The 19,298-nt window shown below is 36.4% G+C and overlaps 1 protein-coding gene across 2 annotated transcripts in view; it reads left to right on the top strand.

The window, feature by feature from the left end:
• Window positions 1–19,298, top strand: part of LOC103993491 (probable inactive ATP-dependent zinc metalloprotease FTSHI 5, chloroplastic) — a 42,531-nt gene that overhangs the window by 22,520 nt on the left and 713 nt on the right. Inside the window, exons 10-19 of one of the 2 annotated variants that reach the window (XM_009413578.3) lie at window positions 3,248–3,449; window positions 4,447–4,575; window positions 10,093–10,275; window positions 14,015–14,134; window positions 15,009–15,194; window positions 15,301–15,375; window positions 17,387–17,446; window positions 17,578–17,685; window positions 18,238–18,318; window positions 19,103–19,218. In XM_009413578.3, coding sequence (XP_009411853.2) covers window positions 3,248–3,449; window positions 4,447–4,575; window positions 10,093–10,275; window positions 14,015–14,134; window positions 15,009–15,194; window positions 15,301–15,375; window positions 17,387–17,446; window positions 17,578–17,685; window positions 18,238–18,318; window positions 19,103–19,174 — 1,216 coding nt within the window. In that variant the 3' untranslated portion in view covers window positions 19,175–19,218. Of the gene's footprint in view, window positions 1–3,247; window positions 3,450–4,446; window positions 4,576–10,092; window positions 10,276–13,993; window positions 14,135–15,008; window positions 15,195–15,300; window positions 15,376–17,386; window positions 17,447–17,577; window positions 17,686–18,237; window positions 18,319–19,102; window positions 19,219–19,298 lie in introns of those variants that run through there. The other variant, XM_065078451.1, reaches the window with a different exon arrangement.

Genomic DNA, 19,298 nt, shown 5'->3' with positions numbered 1-19,298 from the left:
CGCCGCTCCCGCTGCCGTTGCTACTACCGCTGCCACTATTGCTGCTCCCGCTACTGCTGTTGTCGTTGCCATTGTCGTCGCTCGCCACTCTCGTTGTCGCTGCTCACTGCTACCGCTACTGCTGCCATTGTTGTCGCTCGTCGCTCCTGCTCCCGCTACTTGCTGCTATCGCTACTGCTGCCACTGTCGTTGCTCGCTGCTCCCGCTGTTGCTGCTGCTGCTCGCTGTTATCGCTGCCATTGTCGTCGCTCGCTCCCGCTCCCACTACTCGTTGCTACTATTACCGCTGTCGCTGCTCTCAGTCAGCAGCCTCGATCTTCCTCTTACTCACACTCTTCTCACTTCGTATACTATTAATAATATATTAACAGCATACTACTAACTATATACTAGTAACAGTACTTTTATTTGTTAGAATAATAATATATTATTTTGATTTTAATACTATTAATTTTTATTTATTTAAAATTATTGTTATTGTTTTGAATTTTGAGACTTTTTGTTAATGTGATATTGTAATTTTATAAGATTTTCTTAATTTAATATCATATTTTTATTTAAATATTTATATTTATTAATTATATTATATATTTTTATATTTTAGTGTCTCGTTTTGCTCAAGCGAGCGCCTAACGCCTTGGGCGTTTTTGAACCTTGGCGCCTTTTGGTGCATAGCGCTTTTTAAATCATTGAGTGCTGGGCGGGTCGGGCAGTTCAACTCAGGCTAGGTTGAGCCTGAGTTGAACCAAATTGATCTCTAGTTTGATTAAAACAGACACTCTTATGCTCAAACACCCTGAATCCCTCCATGTGACCCGTGCCCTAAACACAGAATGACTCTTTCCTAGTGTTTTTGCACAATGGTGGACTTCCTCCCATTGGTGAATAACGACACTACCTAGCCTGAGTTGAACCAAATTGATCTCTAGTTTGATTGAAACAGATTCTCTTATGCTCAAACACCCTGAATCCCTCCATGTGACCCGTGCCCTAAACGCAGAATGACTCTTTCCTAGTGTTTTTGCACAATGGTGGACTTCCTCCCATTGGTGAATAACAACAGCAGAGGTAGTGACTTCTTCCACACTTGGTATTTAACTCTCTTTCTCCTCCTCCCTTCTACCTCTGTCACGTTCATCGCAGCCCCCTGTCCCACCTGCCTCGTCGTAGTCCCCGCTTCCCCAATCCCTCTTCCCCTTGTTGTCGCACCTCTTCCTTAATACCTAGTGCATGCCCGGTAACGTGCTAGGTGGTAAGCCCTGTACCACATCCAGACCTCCCGAAAAGGGTAGTCCACGTACTGGTTCATTCCCGGTTTAGGAAATACCATTCGGTTTATAACTACAAAATTATCAAATTTAGGAGCTATACAGAGTGCTGGTAATAATAGTGCATGGAGATTTATGATTTGCCTTATCATAAGGTTTATAACTGCAAAATTATTAAACTTGAGAGGTACACAGTGTGCTGGCATCTCTTAAATAAATAGGCTAGGAACTGGCATGCTCCAGTTTTAGTGCTTCAGTGTAAGCAACCTACGTTACTGGACTTCAAGGAAAGTAGGAAACAACTTCTCATTCTTAATTTGGTGTATCAAGAATGCTGGTGTTTGCGCTTGGGAGTTTGGTCACTTGGTAGTAGGACCTTATGATCCACAACCTGGATCATGCTTTCTGAATGATGGTGCTCATTATGATTAGGATCTTATTCTTAGATCAGTATCAGTGAGACCTAATATTCCAACCTGGATCATGATATCCAAATCATGCATTGTACAGTGATGATTGCAGGTTCCTAGACTTGGATCATCAAGCATATTTTAAGTTGCTAAACATTTAAATCTCTATTTTTGTAATCCATTAGCTTGTTAATAGTTGCAGCAAAAGTGCAAAATAGCTAGCATGTTAAGATTTTCATGTGCCCAAAGCTAAGACTCAAAAGGAGGCATGGTTAGGGAAGTGATTGCGGTTTGATGTGTTAAACTGTGTTTTATTTAGTAAATGGTGATATAGAAAAATCGCTCAGATGGCTATTAAAGTAAACAAAAATTTCATTATCCTAGGATTTGAAGATAAGGAGGAAAAGTTAAATACCTTAAATTCACTTTGGTACCTAGGCATCACACTATCGGTCTTGGTCTCCCACCAGCGATATAAAAAAAAAGGAAAATGGATAAATATTAAACTCACTCTAGCACTGTGAGCATACATAGGGATGAAGACCTCGAATCTTCTCAGTCTCACACATGGATGTTAGAATCACACCATTATTGAAGAAAAACTCTTTCATTAATCTAACTTTTATTACCTCATTTTTTTGTTTTGCTTACAGTTATCTCGCTTTGAATAGACACTGTGTATAAAGACATAGGAAAATATATTTCAGGAAATTGATTTTCCTGATTTAAAACTAATCATTCATCCATCTATCGTTTCTTGGGAATCATCATTTTATAATTTTACTTCAAGAGACAAAGTTCCTTGTATAGCTTGATCTTTTATCAATCACCTTTATAATGGTCTTCCTTTTTAGCTTATCTTTCTTTCTCATCTTCTTTGAAAATCTTAGTAGCTGATGTGCCATGTGGCAACTTATTAATTTACAAAAACTCCAAATTAGCAGAATATTTCTAAGATTAATATAAAACAAAATATCTCTTGCATCAAGTGGTGTGGCCCTTGCCCCTGTATAATTAGTTTCGTTTGGACTTATTTTTTTAGTATTACGATGTTGCTTGTTTTCTTTATTTTTAGTGGTTATGGTTAAAATATATTTGCTTTTCTGATAGTTGATTCATATATTAGATCATACCTCATGATTATCAAGGGTCAAATCATATCTCATGATTGTTTGTCACCAGCTGATAAGCTTATCGAAAGTTGTAGAACATGGAGTGGCTCCTATATTCATTTATGAGCTGCCAAAAAACATTAACATCCATTTTTATTGTTTATTGAGGCAATGAGTCTAATCTTATGTACCCACAAGTGCCAACTGGGGAACCCAGTAAGGCCACTATCATTGTTATTATTCGTTTATTAGTTTTGATACATTTGAATTTTGGTATGCATTTATGTATTTAGCGGACCGCCGAAACATTTAATCTTGTTGAAAGAGTGGTTCTGTAAAAATTTGCTGGAGTATTCTGCTAAAATTCATTGACTTGGTCATCATAACATTTTATTTAAATATTATTAACACTAGTAAATTCTCAACAATCTTCACCACATTATCTACAATATTGCAGTTTTGAAAAGCAGGATGGGGTTGTTTTAATAGCTACCACTAGAACTCTTAAACAAATTGATGCGGCTTTGAGAAGACCTGGCCGCATGGATAGGGTATTGCATCTTCAACGGCCAACCCAGATGGAAAGGGAAAAAATATTACGCCTAGCTGCCAAGGAAACAATGGATGATGAGCTTATTAATTTTGTTGACTGGAAGAAGGTAAAATTGCTTGAATTGTAATGTCAAGCTTCTTTTTTTCTTTTGTTTTCTTAATCTGTGGTCTCTCTTCTCTTTCTTTTTACAAACAAATGCTAGTTACTGAATGTGATTATGGAAGCTAAGGACCACCCTTGTACCCAATCTTGTACAGGGGTGGTCATATATCCTTGAGAACTTAAAGTCTCAAGAATAGTGGATGTTTTTCATTAATTGGAATGCTCATTTTTAATGTCTTAGCACTTATATTTTCTGAATGGTTGTTGTATATTCTTGATAACTTAAGCCTGATGAATATTGGGCCTGGCAGATTTGTAGCTTAATTTGACAGCATTAATCACTTGACCATTGTGTCACCCTGTGACTGCAGCTCTCCTTTGACTCTCTTGTTCCTTGAACCAAGCGTCAAACTCATCTTTTTCTTTTCCTCTGATGTAGCTTGTATGCACAGTCTATTTGATGATAATTATATTTGATATACATGCCCAGATTGGTGTTGATCATGATGCTTAAGATTTGTTTCTTTCTTTAATAATTTGATGAACTGATTAACAAATTCTGATGTTGAAATTATTTAGTTAAAAATTTTCTTTCTTTTCATTGATTCAATTATTCATTTTTTAATTGCATTTTCTGAGGTATTTATGACATTATCTAATATTGGAACTAGTGTCTGGTACATTATGTTGTTTCTCTTTGAGTATTGCCTTAATTTCTACTAGCCTTATTAGAGGTGTCCAATTTTTCCATTGAAGCAGGAGTGTTTTCTGTTCTTGTGATACTTTATTGATTACTTTGTTTGCCATGTTTTTCTGCACTTCATGCTGAAACTTCCAATGTGTTACACAAGGTTCTAATTACTGATGTCATGATGTGCTTCTTCATAGAAATGTTGGTTGTTTATTGTGTTAATCATCATTTTGGCCATGCATTATGATATTTCTCCTGTTTATTAGAAAGAACCAAGTGTATTTTCTAATGTTTTAGCTTCCATTTTCAGGTTGCTGAGAAGACAGCTTTGCTAAGGCCGATAGAATTGAAGTTTGTGCCTTTGGCACTAGAGGGTAGTGCATTCCGTAGCAGGATTCTTGACGCAGATGAATTAAATTCCTATTGCAATTGGTTTGCGGTGCGTATTGTTTGTTAAATTGATTTTTTTAATATTTTATAATATATGTTTGTTAGTTAAAGTGGTCTTTGCTTGTTCAAATTACAATAAACTTTAGTTGCCACATATTAATGTTTGATGAAATTTGAGAAGAAAAGTTTAGTTGTATGTTGCCACAATATTGTTATTTACTCCAGTAAGAGATTTGCAAGTGTAGATGATGAATTTAAAATTTCCATGACAAAAATAAAATTGCCATAATAGAAGATACGCTTCTCCAGAAACAAGTATAGAATGAGAAAGGAGATGGGTAAAGAAATGCCGGTTAGAAATAAACCTATAGAAGTACCTAATGAAGGTGAGAAAGTCATTGGCCACTATCAGAGGTGGAAAATCGATGTTGGTACACTGGTATGCCATCAAGAGACGTGACATCCTATGTCATGAGATAGGAACATGTGACATCTTCATTGAGAGAGATCAAGATCAGGGGATGCAAACAAGAGACGTTTAGAGATAGGTGGGGATTGGTTGCTGTAGTTGGATATTCAAGACAAAGTGAGGAGCTTTAGATATGTTTAAGGTTCTCTAAATTAAATATTTCAGATAGATGTCTATATTTATATATGAATAGGGTCTTGGGTCCCAAATGTGTTTGTTACCTGGCCCCTTAGCAACAGCTTGAGTGCAAATCTAAATATTGAGTCTCCATGGGTTTAGATTAAGGCGTGTTAGGGTAAGTTTATACCAACGTATGCAATTTCGAATAGTATCGCCCAGTACGGGCGGTACGTACCGGTCCGATGGCATACTGGTACGTGGACCGCTCGCTACCGGACGAAACGTTTAAAAGTGTCTCGTATTGGACGATACGGGGTAATATCGGGCGGTAACAGTTGAAATTTCGACCATTACCGCCCGGCACAGCTCGATAATGGTCGATTTCGACTGTTACCGCTCGGTAACAGTGCTATAGTGCTCCAACTGTCAAATTGACCGTTGGAGCCCTTTCTCATAGTATTTAAATCATTCTTCTCCCTTATTTCACTCCATTACATTCTCATACTCTCTTAAACTATTTCAAACTCTTTTTTTCTCTTAAAAAATAATCTAATAATTTAAATGATTTTTCTGTAGATATTTTAATATTTACATAAAGACAATCCGTAATGGACTGAAATACGAACCTTGCACAAAATATTCTTCAAAGCCCGAAAAAGATATGTGATACTATTCTTACCTAATTTATATTGATTTTGCTAAACTTATGCTATTACTATATTTATTTCTAACTTAAAAATCATTTCCTAACTTTTTTTTATTATAAGGTATTTTCGGAGGGTTTTACACATAAATTAGGTGTACCGCTCGGTACACCCTGGCATACCGCTCGGTACACGGTACCGTACCGTACCGAGCCAGCCTCGAAACATCGGTACGGTACAGTATTGCATACCTTGGTTTATACTTCATATTTATTCTTTTTGTCTATTTTCTAGGTTTAGTTTGAGTCAAGGTTTGCAATACCAAATGATACCGTCCGTACCGGGTGGTATGTACCGGTCCATCAATAGACTGGTACACGGACCACCTGCTACCGAGCGGTAGCGTCGATTGAGGTCGTTATTGTTGACGGTGATCAATGGAGAAGAAAGAGGGACAAGGTGAAAGAAGAGGCAAAAGGGGAAGAAAGAAATAGGAAAAAAAAAAAAAGAACTTGAGATCAGCTTCACTCTCGTCGTCTGCAGCGACTTCTCATTTGCGTGCGGGGAGAAGAGTATCAGCGTCGCGGGGTGAAGAGAGGCAATGCCTCAGCAATTTTTTTTTTTCTGCGACGTCGCCCCGCATAGGGAGAAGAGAGGTATACCAAGCAGTTTACCGCTTTTATATATATATATACACACACCAAGCGGTATACCAAAATATACCGCTCGGTATAGAGTACCGTCAAGGTATGTATACCTTGACGGTATGGTACCAGCGTACCGAGCGGTACACCAAGGCGTACTGAGCGATTTCCTCTTACTGTAGCACTGCTATAGTGTATTATTGTAGCACTGTAGCACGGTCCGCGTACTGGTATGTACCGCCCGTACCGGACAGTACCATTCGAAATTGCATACCATGAGTACCGTATCGTATCGAGCAAATCTCAAAATTTCGGTACGGTACGAAATTTCAATCCTTGGTTTGAGTTATATGTTTTTATTTTATTTTTCTAGTTCTTATAATAGTAAATCTTATTAAAATTAAATTAAGATTTGAATATTATATTATTTTTTTGGGTAAGATGTCAAAAAATTAAAATTTTGGCACATTTATTTGATTCAAGCATTTTAATTTCGAATGATACCATCCGGTTGTGGGCAATCCGCCAGCAGATCCGTACACGGACTGCTCACAACCGGGTGGTACTGTCGATTGGGGTTGTTTCCATCTCGTTACTGTCCTAAATCGGACGATGACTGAGGGAGAAAAAAGAAAGAGAGATTAGTGGTATCAACCGAGGGAAAAATGTAAAGGGAGAAGAAGAGAACCTGAAGAACGGTGCTGCTCTGCCTCCTCATCTGTCAGCGACTTCTCTCGGCACGAGGAGAAGAGAGGCGGCGTCGCGGGCAAAAGAGAGGAGTCGTCGTCTCGATGAAAACAGTTTTTTTATTTTACTTATATATATATATATATACATATATATATACATATATATATACATATATATATATATATACATATATATATATATACCGAGCGGTATACCGAAATGTACCGCTCAATATATAGTACCGTACCGAACGAATCTCGAAACTTCAATACGGTATGAAATTTCAATCGTTGATTTGATAATTAAGCCAAAGCAAACAACAGACGCGAATAGGGCCTTTCTGGCAACAAAACATCAAATCAACCTTGATACGATAGAACATTAATGATGACGACCAAAAAATAAAGAAATACGGAAGAAAGTGAAATGAGTTGACTATAATTTCTTTTACTTTCTTTCTTTTCTTTTCTAGAATTCCTTTTTGTCGGAATAATTGTAAGTATGGTTGTGATGCTTTTAACTGTGAAATCAAAATGAAAATTTGAATGTCTTATAGCAATAGTCCTCTTGGTAGATTCCCTCCAACTTGTAATTCCCTTATTGTCACGGACAAGCTTCTAAATAAGATGTTTGATGTAATGTTTATGTATGTCCATGTCCTTTGATATATTCATGCCTTACACAGCATGTAAAGGGACGGTCGAAGGCTTAATAGCCTCATTTTAGTTGGGTTTGGTGGTCGTTTTAGGCTTGTAAATAAAGGTTGTGTCATGTGGGCACTTGTGGGAGATATTCGGTCTGTAGTGGATTATTTTGACCCTTTGTTGTGCAACCGTTCAGAGCTTGTAAAGTCCATTTGTAATTTGCATTGGTTATGAAGTGTTTTCTGGAATGTTTGCTTGTGGATCTTGAGTGAGGCGCTTTCTCTAACCCGTTTTCTCTTTTGTAGGTCCCAAGGGACCATGGGAGGTTTCGAGGAGGCTGACCTTTGCGAACAAACACGCAAGGGTGCCGCACGACTTAGGCAAAACTAGCTAAGTCCGTGACATCATGTCACATCCCTCTTAGACCTTTTTTTAATCTCTAATTACCATCATATGGCATATTACAATTTCTACAGTAATACCGTATCAGTGTCAACATCTTTATAGGTTCTATTGCATCTGCTTGTTGTCATCCATTGCCTTTCTCCTTTCCTATCTTTGTGGTCATAAAAGAGTCGTATAGATCCTTATGCTTCGTAATTTGTATCTTAGGTGTCAAATAAAATATTGTTCTTTGGTTCATGACCCATCCATTGACTCTTAAGTAATAGGGAATGAGTGATTGGCCGTCATCGGCATCATTATAGGTCCTCACCATGATTCACCTCACTGACATCTCTCTAGACCTCAGGAAGCAGGGACTACTAGGGGTGTGTCTTGTTACTCGACTAAAGTGATTGCTTGTTTATTGTGTCCAAAGGATCAATCAATTACTAAGCTTGCTCCTTTTCCTTTTAAAATTCGTTATGCTGTGACTGCCACATTCCTTAGTAGCAAGGTTCGCAATACCGTACCGTTGCTTAGACATTCGCTCGGTACGGTACGAAATGGTGTACTGAGCGGTATATCGCTCGGTATATATATATATATAACTTGGCGACGTCGCCTCTCTCTTCTCCCAGGCGGGGCGACGCTTCGGCGACATCACCTCATTTATATATATATAAATTTATATATATATATATAATTCGAATAGACGCCTCGGCGACGTCGCGTCGCCTCGGCAACTTCGTCGAAAAAGGTGATGTCGCCGGCGACGTCACCGAACATCGCCTTTTTCTAATATATATATATATATATATATATATATATATATATATATATATATATATATATATATATATATATATATATATATAATTTTTTGTTCTGTCCGGTAGCGAGCGGTCCGCGTACCGGTATGTTGTTGGACAAGTATGTACCGCCCGTACCGGGCGGTATCATTCGGTATTGCCTATCTTGCTTAGTAGACCAAGTGCTTGAAAGTCTTGACACGTCAAGAAACAGGGCACTGCCCTTCATGTGATCGATGGTCCTTTTCTTATATTGCCTCAGTGATGAAACAAGGTGAATGTGGAGATCTCCTATTGTTTGTAGTTATTATAATCTCCCTAGGGTATTTCATACCATGCTAGCCTCTTTGTTGCTTTCCGGTTTAAGATCTGTCCAATTAGCTAGACTTTGAAGTCTTATTAAAACTTTTTCTTTTTTGTTGTTCTCGCTGGTCATTTCAATCTAGCAATTGAATATTTCTTTTTGTTGTTTTTACTGGTCATTGTCTAGCAATTGATACTGTCCTTTATGCTGATACGAGTTCTGTTTAAACTTTAAACAACACGGAGTTGTTGCTTTTGCTTATGTGGTCTCAGTGAAATTTGTTATGATCTTCCTAACGGCTATGATTGTGGTCCTTGCAAGCAAAAATGTCAATTTTATTTTCTCTCTGTTGCTTGGAATGTATTAAACAACTAAATGAATTCTTCTGATGATGACACCCGTGACTTCCCTTCTGGATGTATGGTTATGGATGTTTTGTTTGTTTCTTCCAGCAGCATTTGTGCTTATAATCATGAGAGAAGTTGGCAGAACTTTTTTTTTCCTATTAACTCTCCAATGTACTTGTGGTTACACAGTTAGCATGTAAATATGAAATGAGAGAAAATGATACTTAAGTTGCTTTTCTTACCCCAGTTATCCTTTATATTACATGTTGGCTAAATGAGTAAATAGAGAGTATATGGACTATGGAGAAACTATTTGTTTTTGGTTAAAAGGGTAAAGAGTCAGAGAAATTAGTCATGTTGATGTTGTCATAAAATTCAATATTTGCTTCATTTTCATCTTATTAATTCTCTCTTATTTTGTAGTCATCATTTACTGTTTATGATGAAACATGGCATTTTTAACTTGTAGCTTAACTCGTTCATGACAATGTTCTATTATGTGCTCATTTAGTGTCTGAGTAAAACTGTTCCCAAATGGTTGAGAGGGACCAAAATTTACAAGAGGATTAGCAAGTCTCTAGTTAATCATCTTGGATTGACATTGACAAGGGAAGATATGGAATCAGTTGTTGATCTAATGGAACCCTATGGTCAGATAAGCAATGGGATTGAATTATACAGCCCTCCACTTGATGTAAGCAACTTTACGAGATTATACATTTCCTTTCTTTTCTAATGAAATCTTCTTTTTGCCTTGTTGGCTATTTTTTTGTCTTTTTTTTGTCTTTTTTTTGTTGAATATTGTCCTATTTCACACATTGCTCGACTTTTTATATGCATTGCTGGTTTTTGTATGTTACCAAAGTTGTTTTGTGAATGTTTAGAAATTGATATCTAATCCATTAAGAAACCATAATTGACGGTTTTGGTCAGACTGGAGTTATGTTTTCATGTTATTAGGCAACATCAGTTCCTCTGTACTGCATCTATCTGTCTCCACCCTCAAAAGAACAGAAGGGAATGGGACAGTAAAGAAGGGAAATCAAGCATTTCTTTGGACTAATGCTTGGTCGGATCTGCCGATTCCAGCTGGTCTTAACTCAGATTTGTTGTTCATAGCATGAATTGGCTGATTAGAACTGGGGCTGATATAGCCCAATCCTGTTGGGTTGAGGGAAATCTGGGACAAGATCAGTCAATCTTAGTCTGGACATGCAATAGTTTTGTTAATAAGCCATTTACACCAAATGGCTTTCACATAGACTTTGAAAAAATATGCAATCAGATGTACACCTTCAGTTAGACGTTTTGTATAGATTCATGCTAGAGTAGTGTTTTCAAAAGGCACTTGGGCGCTCGCCTAGGTGATTCGATGAAGTACCGCTTGTTTGAACAAGTGAAGTTGGATTGGGATTTGAGCATCGGATTGAACGAGCAAGTTGGTTCAATCGAATCAACTAATGTAATTAGACAAACCCCTCTCCCCCCTCCCCTCTTCCCCCTCGCCCCCACACTTAGTGAGACAAACCTAAAGTGAAACCCTACGTCCATTGCTATCACTGTCATTTGCCACCACTCCCTTTATCCGTGTTTCGGCCATTGCCACCGTCTTCATCTAGAGCTTCATCTGCAGCTTCATCCGCTGCCCTCTCCTTCCCCCACCTTCCTCCATAGTCTCCAATTACTCCTTTTCTCAGTTCCCTCTTTAGAGCGGTTTAGTATTGGTTAGAACTATCTAGCATCATATTGATAACTCTGGTTATAATTATTTAGCACATATTGATCCACTCTTTAGAATTGTTTAGCACCATATTAATCCACTCTTTAGAATTGTGTAGCACTGTTTAGAAACCAATTGCATAAGTCTCCATCAGTAGAAACCATATGGCATCATTTTTATTTTTATGATCATTTTTATCAATTGTAACATATTTTTTTAAATTTTAATACATACATACATATCAAATCTCTTCTGCAGTCAGTTCGAAAACAAAGCAGACAATCTTGACATGTGCCTTGCAGAGTGTTTTGATCTTGTTTACCATTTCGTCGCTGGAGGAAGAGGAGAGGAGAGTAGGAGAAGAGGGAAAAAAGAGAGGAGACAAGATTTAATTCAAAATAATACACTTAAAAAACTATGAAAGACATTGCTCATCATGTCTATCATAAAGTTTAGCAATCATTGAAGTCTTCACGCAGACATAAATTTTATCATTTATTAATTTTTGTCAATGAGATTAACTTTTTAAAGAATATTATCTTTAATCTTAAAAATTGTAATATTTTTGCTACTTTGTTTTTTTATTGATTTTTCGTTATTATATTCCCTTTCTATCTTTTGGATTATTAGAAAGAAATAACTGCAAGTGAAATAGATAATATCTACTAATTGGTATATTATATTAATATTTTGTATAATAATACATAACAAGTTGAATCAATTGTGTATAATAAGTAATAAAGTGTTTGTATAATAGACAATGAAAACAATAACCCATGATTTGATATAAATAACACAATAAATATTGATATTCGGTAATATTCATAAGCATATTTGTAGACTAGTGAATAGTTGTGACAGAAGGTCATTGGAATAATCTTTCAATAATATTATGATTTTACATATCTGGTGATGGATTTGTGTTGGTTCATTGTTAGTCCGATATGGTCCAGTTCGTGTAGGAATACCAACACATGGTACATAGGCACATACCGTGGTACCAATAGGAGGAGAAGACGAGGAAAAGGAGAAGATGAGGAGGCATAAAAGAAAAAGAAGAGAGGATTAGCTGGCAAATTGGTAGTAGTGGGAATGGTGAGTGGTTTGCAGGAGGCAAATGTGAACCATATCTGGACCACCTGACTGAAAAGGGGTGGGCCCCAGCCCGGTTCAAGCTCAGACCTGTGTATATCACCTGATATGTAATGGCCCAGCCGATACATTAAACGTTGTTAAATCCAACTTGGACCCCAAAAGAGTCGACGAAAGCATAGACATGGCTGTTCACAGTAGATGGTAATGCAGTCGTTGCTGAGGTCCGCATGGTGTAGCTGAACTTTGCATTGGCTGATGTGGGCCTTGTGAAGGTCCCTAACAGAGCTTGATTATCCTGCAATGTGCTTAATCAGCTCCAATTGGACTTGGGTGTGACTTCAAATGAAGGATTAACAAGTGGTCGATATCTTCTGCCTGAAACAGAAAGTGGTAGGGCAGTTCTCTCATTTGGAAGGGTTGGATGACCAGTTCATGTAGTTGACCGCGGTTGCTTCAAACATTAAAAGGGTGTGACGGTCTTGCCAACGGCAGGCTTGTAGCAGGAGGGCAGCAGTATTAGGTTGTTTTCCTGAGTATTTTCAACATATTAGTTCATGTATTTGAGTGACGTATTCTTCACGTCTCATTTTTTGGATGCACTATTTTCTCTTGTAGATAAATTGTTCCCGAGATACCCTTGTTTTTAAAATATTTCTCAGAATAGCTTTGGCCAAAATTTGTTTGTGAGACAAGCCTCCTTTTTATCACCATGCTGTCATGTTAAAAGCCACTAATGAAAACAGCATTAATAAGTTAATATAATAAATATTTTTGTCTCTCTGCTTATATTAGATTGTTTGTCCTCTAGTTTTTTAACTTAAAAAACTTATAATGGCGGTCTAATTGTATTGAAAATACTACTATCATTAGCAGTTTCTTGCTTGATTCCAAATGACACATTTCTCTAGCTCTCAAAAGCAGTTGGAAATTTCTCTGTCAAGTTGACACTACTGCTATTGCTTAGAAGATACAAGTAAAAAAGTCCTGTCTAATGCTCATGTTATAATAAATTTAATAACAAAAGTTTGACCTGTTGCACCTTATCAGTTAGATTACTATGGAATCTGGTGGTGAAAGGTCAATATGTATGATATACAATGGTATGATCCAACTAGCTTGCGTATGAGATCATTGTTTAGTCAATCTGTTATGATCAACCAGATTAACCTATTTTTTATCGGTCACAATTGTATCAATTCAAATTTGATCGAAAGCCAAGATGTCTATAATCTCTATGAATGGTAACTTATTATTTTTGAAATTGTAATAATTCTTCTTGAATGTAATGTGATTGAGATATTATTAAGCGAATTCTAGTAGGTAGTCAACGCTAATGTTTTGAATTTGAATTATAGAATCCGAAATAGTGATTGGTAGTTAAGAAGTGTTAACGATGTGGTGCTATGGGGATCAAGAAATGACTGAGAGAAAAGAATATAGTTGATCTGTATAGTTCATTAAATTTGTTAATGATGATCTATATCTTTCATTAAATTGTTGAGTATATACGCGTTGACACACGGATGGCATCTTAGAATCATTATGGATGACATTTGAAGCAGAACTTAAAGATTTTGTTCTTGTTCTTGTAACTCAGTATATTGATGGCTTTTGTTAGTGGACAAGGGAAACAAAATTCCCTCATGCTGTATGGGCAGCTGGACGTGCTCTGATTGCTCTTCTTCTGCCAAATTTTGATGTAGTTGATAATATATGGCTTGAGCCTGCTGCTTGGGAGGTATTGGTCCTCATCTTATCATCTTGATTCTGCTCGAGCTTTTACTAATTTTTTCCTCTCTGATAACCAAGTTCACGCAAGTTGACAAACATGTTATTTAAAGTTCTATAATGATTCTTTCACTTGTCATCATTGTTCTCTGTGGAATGTTTGTGCTATTTACAATGATGGATTAACATATTTTATGTAAACTTTGATGTTACGATAAACAGTTTTTATAAAGGGAATCAAAGATAAGGGGGGTTAAAGTTGTGGAAGGAAAAGGTCTGGCTTGAAGAAACATGGTTCATTTCATCAAATAAAATAAGACTTGTTGTGAACGTATCCAACATCTAAAAATTAATAAGAATATTTCAAAATTCTTGAAAATAAAAAGAATCTAAAATCAAAGAAACTAAAAACTTCACTCTTAGATTGGGATGCATCAACAAGCTTTTTTCTGCATAGAACTGGTCCTCGAGATCTCATGGTGTACTTGCACTATTACTTGATCTTACAAGTTATTTTTCTTGGATACATGTTCAGCATGTATCTCATTGTAAACCTCTCATTGTTGCAACAGATTGAGGGCATACCATTTTTTGTAATTTGAAAAATATAAGAATAACATCAAGATAGAGATGAACAGATTGGACAGGCGTGAAATTCTAGGAAGAAAGAATGGGGTGGAAGATAATATTGTCTTTTCCAAGAGTTTTCAAACATGATCTGGAGCCAAATACAGAAGACTATGGACTGAAAGAAGTTTGCAAGAAATTATCATAGAAAAGAAGATATCATAGAGTAGTGACATTATGCAAATACAACAGTGCAATCTCAGTTTTGTACTTTCAGGCAAATGAGCATATGTTGATGTTAGGCTTTTGTTTCTTAGGGGATTGGATGTACAAAGATTTCAAAAGCAAAAAATGAAGGTTCTGTCAGTGGCAATCTGGAATCAAGGTCATACCTCGAAAAGAAACTTGTATTTTGTTTCGGTTCACATGTTGCATCTCAGTTGCTGCTTCCTTTTGGGGAAGAAAATTTCTTGTCCACATCTGAACTTAAGCAGGCACAAGAGGTTGGTTATAGGTTACAACTGCAGCTGCAAAAAATTTGCTATATTTACAAGAATTTCTTGATGACTCATACACTCCTGATAAATTTTAAATGATTGTTGATTGCAGATTGCCACACGGATGGTGATTGAATATGGATGGAGTCCTGATGACAGTCCTGCCATTTACATCACTAGCAAAGCAGTAATTATCTATTTAATGAGGCCTAAATCTCAATTATGTTGTGTTTTAGTGCTTTTATAATTTTGAAGTGTCTTAGGATTTCTTCTGGAACATGTGATAATCACTTTATTATTATAGTTGTTCCTGGCGAAAGGAAGTAATTATTAATATAAAAGATGGTGGACATTTTTTCAAAGTCAGATTCTTTTGAAAATATAGATATATAGGAAATGGCCATAAGCTGCATTATCAGAGATATTTGTATCATCATCTTTTGTGGTTATGCTTTGTCTATCATTATTGATGTCAATTCCCACATGAGCAGCAGGATACTTTTTTGAGCTGTTATTAACTCTCACAAATTTTAATCTCTAGCTAGATAGCAAGTCTCTTGTGTTGAAGCAAAATTCGGAACAAAATCCCTCTAGAAAGCCTCAAAGCTGCCTCATCATTTAGAGTGAAAGAAGGGAAAGGAAGCCTCAGCTTCATCACTTCATGATCGAGGATTATATAGTTGTAATAGACAGCAAAAAGATAACAAAGCATTATCTTCAGTTGGTTTTAGTTATCCTGTTTTGGTTGGCTGGTCCACCTCGGAATTGGCATGTGGCTTGAGAAAAGAAAAGAAGTAAAAATGCATCATAATTAGTTGGCTTTGTACAAACATGTATTCACTTAGTAGCTTCAAACTTGATTGTGCGGAATTTGGCAATTTGGAACTTGATGCCTTGGGACTTGGTGACTTGAAATAGATTTTTATTTTTCTATATTGTCATTAATCTTCAAACCTAGCCATGTTTTGCATCATCTTCCTAAATCAGTAGCTGTAATTTAATTTTAGGTGCATTAGCGTCTGCATCATGTGTAAATTAGTCTGTGTTCATGTTTTGGTTCTCATGGCTATAAGCTTGGATGACTTAGTTACTAATTGAAGACTAAAATTTGGTACATAATTGTAATCAAGTAATGCAAACTGGCTGGTATTTGCGGGGTGAATTGGCATGAAGACAGCACAATTTTGGGTGGTCCACATATGATACAGGGCTTACTTGGTGCTGAGCCATGTGAACTGGGTTTATGGGGCTTGGATAGGGCAATAAATCCAGTTCTTTTTTTATTCTTTTAACCCTAAAAAATGATATGGGAAACCTCTTCTCTCTCCCTCTCACCCCAAGTCTCTCTCTTGTGACCCTTTATTGTGCCATCTGTTGCCGCTCGTCCGTTCTGATTCTCCCCACTGCCTGCAGTCCACCTGTTGTATTCCTCTTCTCCTCTGCCATGGCTGCCTCCTCTTCTCCTCCGCTTCCTAACCTCCTCTCCTCTTCCTTCTCTCTTCTTCTTTTTCTCCTCCCGGTACGATGGTACGTACCAGCATACTGCATGTTGGTATGCCAGTCCATACCAGAGCTATACTATGCTGGCCAGCTATGAGCATGGGTTTGATACCCAAAGTTGTAATCCTTGATTTCAATTACAGTTTACTTTCTGATTAAAAATCCAAAAAACTGCATCTGGAGTAAGCTGCATGTCATTCTTCACCCCTTCTTTGGAGACAATAATCTTAATTTTCATCCCATACGTCATCCGTCCACTCTGCTCTTACAGAATCTTCTTTCACAGCTTTTATTTCTAAGTTTCTAAGTGGACCGGCTGTAGTAAGTTTGTTTATATTTGTAAATAGTTTCCTTTTCTTTGCATGAGCCTAACTTGACTTCACTTATTGTCTTTTTTTTTTCATGTTAATCATGATGAACAAAAAAGTATGTGCAAAATTCTTCCATAACTGTAAATTACTATATTTATGTAAAAATCTGTTGCTATCTTTCGAAGTGAATTCATTTATGATATGCCAATTTATATCTCCTTAGTTCAAGGGTGATCTGCATTTTCATTTGGGGGGTATATTGCCTTGAAATCAAGGCTTTGGTTGAATTTAGGTTAGTTACAGCTAAAAATTTGTAGCTAAATTTTGAATTGAAACATGAGATTTTCAGATGTGCAGCTTTCCTTATATTTTTTTGTACTTGATTAGGTTGGAGCTCTCAGTATGGGGAATAGCCATGAGTTTGAGATAGAAGCAAAAGTTCAGAAGGTATGAATGTCTCAAAGCACACCTTTGAGTTTGGAATATTGTAGAATTTGTTTCATGACTGCTATATGCCAAACATTTTCTTAACCAATATGGCATGTAGATTCATTTTTTATGATTACTTTCCCTTGCAGATTTATGATTTGGCATATGATAAAGCTAAAGAAATGCTTCAGAAGAATCGTAAAGTCCTTGAAATAATTGTGGAACAATTGCTCAATTTTGAAAATTTGACAGGAGAGGTGAATGCTTCTACATTCATTTGCTCAAGCTAAATGTTGATATCTATTATCTTGATTTTTTTTTAGAAAAATTTTGATACGATCTTGAAATGTGGCCCAAACCTAAAGCATTCGATGTCCATGACCTTCCACAAGCAGCTAGGAAGCCAATTATATTGAAGATCTTAAATTCTATAATAGTACTTTTATATGTTGATGTGTTGTAATAAAAGATATGCAAGTTAATTGGATTGTAGGATAGGAAATTTAGATGGCTTCTTTAAAATTTCCCTTGGTAATTTTTTTCTTTCTTTAAATTAACCTAGTATCATTCACATATCTGACTGATATTTCAAAGTGGCACAGTAAAATGCATGAAGCTTCTATCTTCATAGAATTATTATATATGTTTTTTAAGCTGCTGATGAAATGAACAATCCTTTTAATGTCGTATATATGGAAGTTCGAAAACTTTGCTAGATGTACATGCTAGTAGCATACTCTGTCAGAATTAGCTTCAATCTTGACTTAGATTGATTTGCTGCTTATAGCAAATATGGCCTTTCATTCCAGGATTTGCTGAACATCCTTAAGAATAATGGAGAGATTCCAGAAAAAGAGCCATTCTTCTTATCGAAGCAGCTTTATAAGAAGGTATTGTTTAGATCTTATTGAGCCTCGACTTTTGTTTTTCTTTTATAAATGTGATGAGAGAAATTACCTATCTGTTCATTCAATTTAGACACGGCAAATGCATTAGAAGGAATAACATGTATATGTATATGTAAACACATCCATTTGAGGATGCATCACGAGTTTAGAGCTTAGTATAAGAGCTTTGTATGAGAAATAAGTTACTTGTTTTCTCCATATTCAAATGCTTTGTGGAATCCTAACATTTAGAATGAACTCATAATATTAGAAATTTTGACTTGTATATGAAGAAACGTGGCACCACATTATCGCTAACAATTTATGAAGATATAGGTTAGTACATTTTTGCTTTTCATACATATGTAGTAATGTACATATATCTTGTTCATTGCTAATAGGATCAGAAAACTTAGTTCAAGCAAAGGATAATTTTTTAAAATCTTTTCCTAGGACAATAATACAAATACATTTGTGCATATTTTGATGCTTCCTTATAATTAGACGACTAGGTCCAGAGTTGTCATGAACTGAGATTGACTCAGATTACATAAAAAATTTCAGCACCCTACTAAATTACTATTTTCAGCTTTGTTACTATGCCAGCTTTGATTGTAACATTGCTAATTGGTGCAAAAATACTTTTTGAGTGACAACATTTATGTGGATTACTTGGTGTTGTTTCCTATGATCTCCTGAATTAAGCATAATTTAGTTTGGATGCAACAACCAGACATCTTGCTTTTTAGCTCAAGGCTAGAAGTAACCAAAATTTCTCACCTTGCAGCTTAAATCTGGAAGCTCTCTTGATGAAAGTGGGGATGCAGAAGTATTGGACCTTTTGGGGGTTGCAACATAAAGGGGCTGCAATTTTGTAATTTGCACATTCCTCTAGGACAATAGGTATGAGTTTGACTGAAATTTGAAGTATATATTTATGTCACTTGATAATATTTTCATTTAGTCTAATTTTACCAGCATTC

The sequence above is a fragment of the Musa acuminata genome, chromosome BXJ1-8, assembly GCF_036884655.1.
Source record: "Musa acuminata AAA Group cultivar baxijiao chromosome BXJ1-8, Cavendish_Baxijiao_AAA, whole genome shotgun sequence".
NCBI classification, from domain to species: Eukaryota; Viridiplantae; Streptophyta; class Magnoliopsida; order Zingiberales; family Musaceae; genus Musa; species Musa acuminata.
The sequence above is the reverse complement of the archived record's forward strand: the minus strand, read 5'-3'. Positions and strand labels throughout refer to the sequence as shown.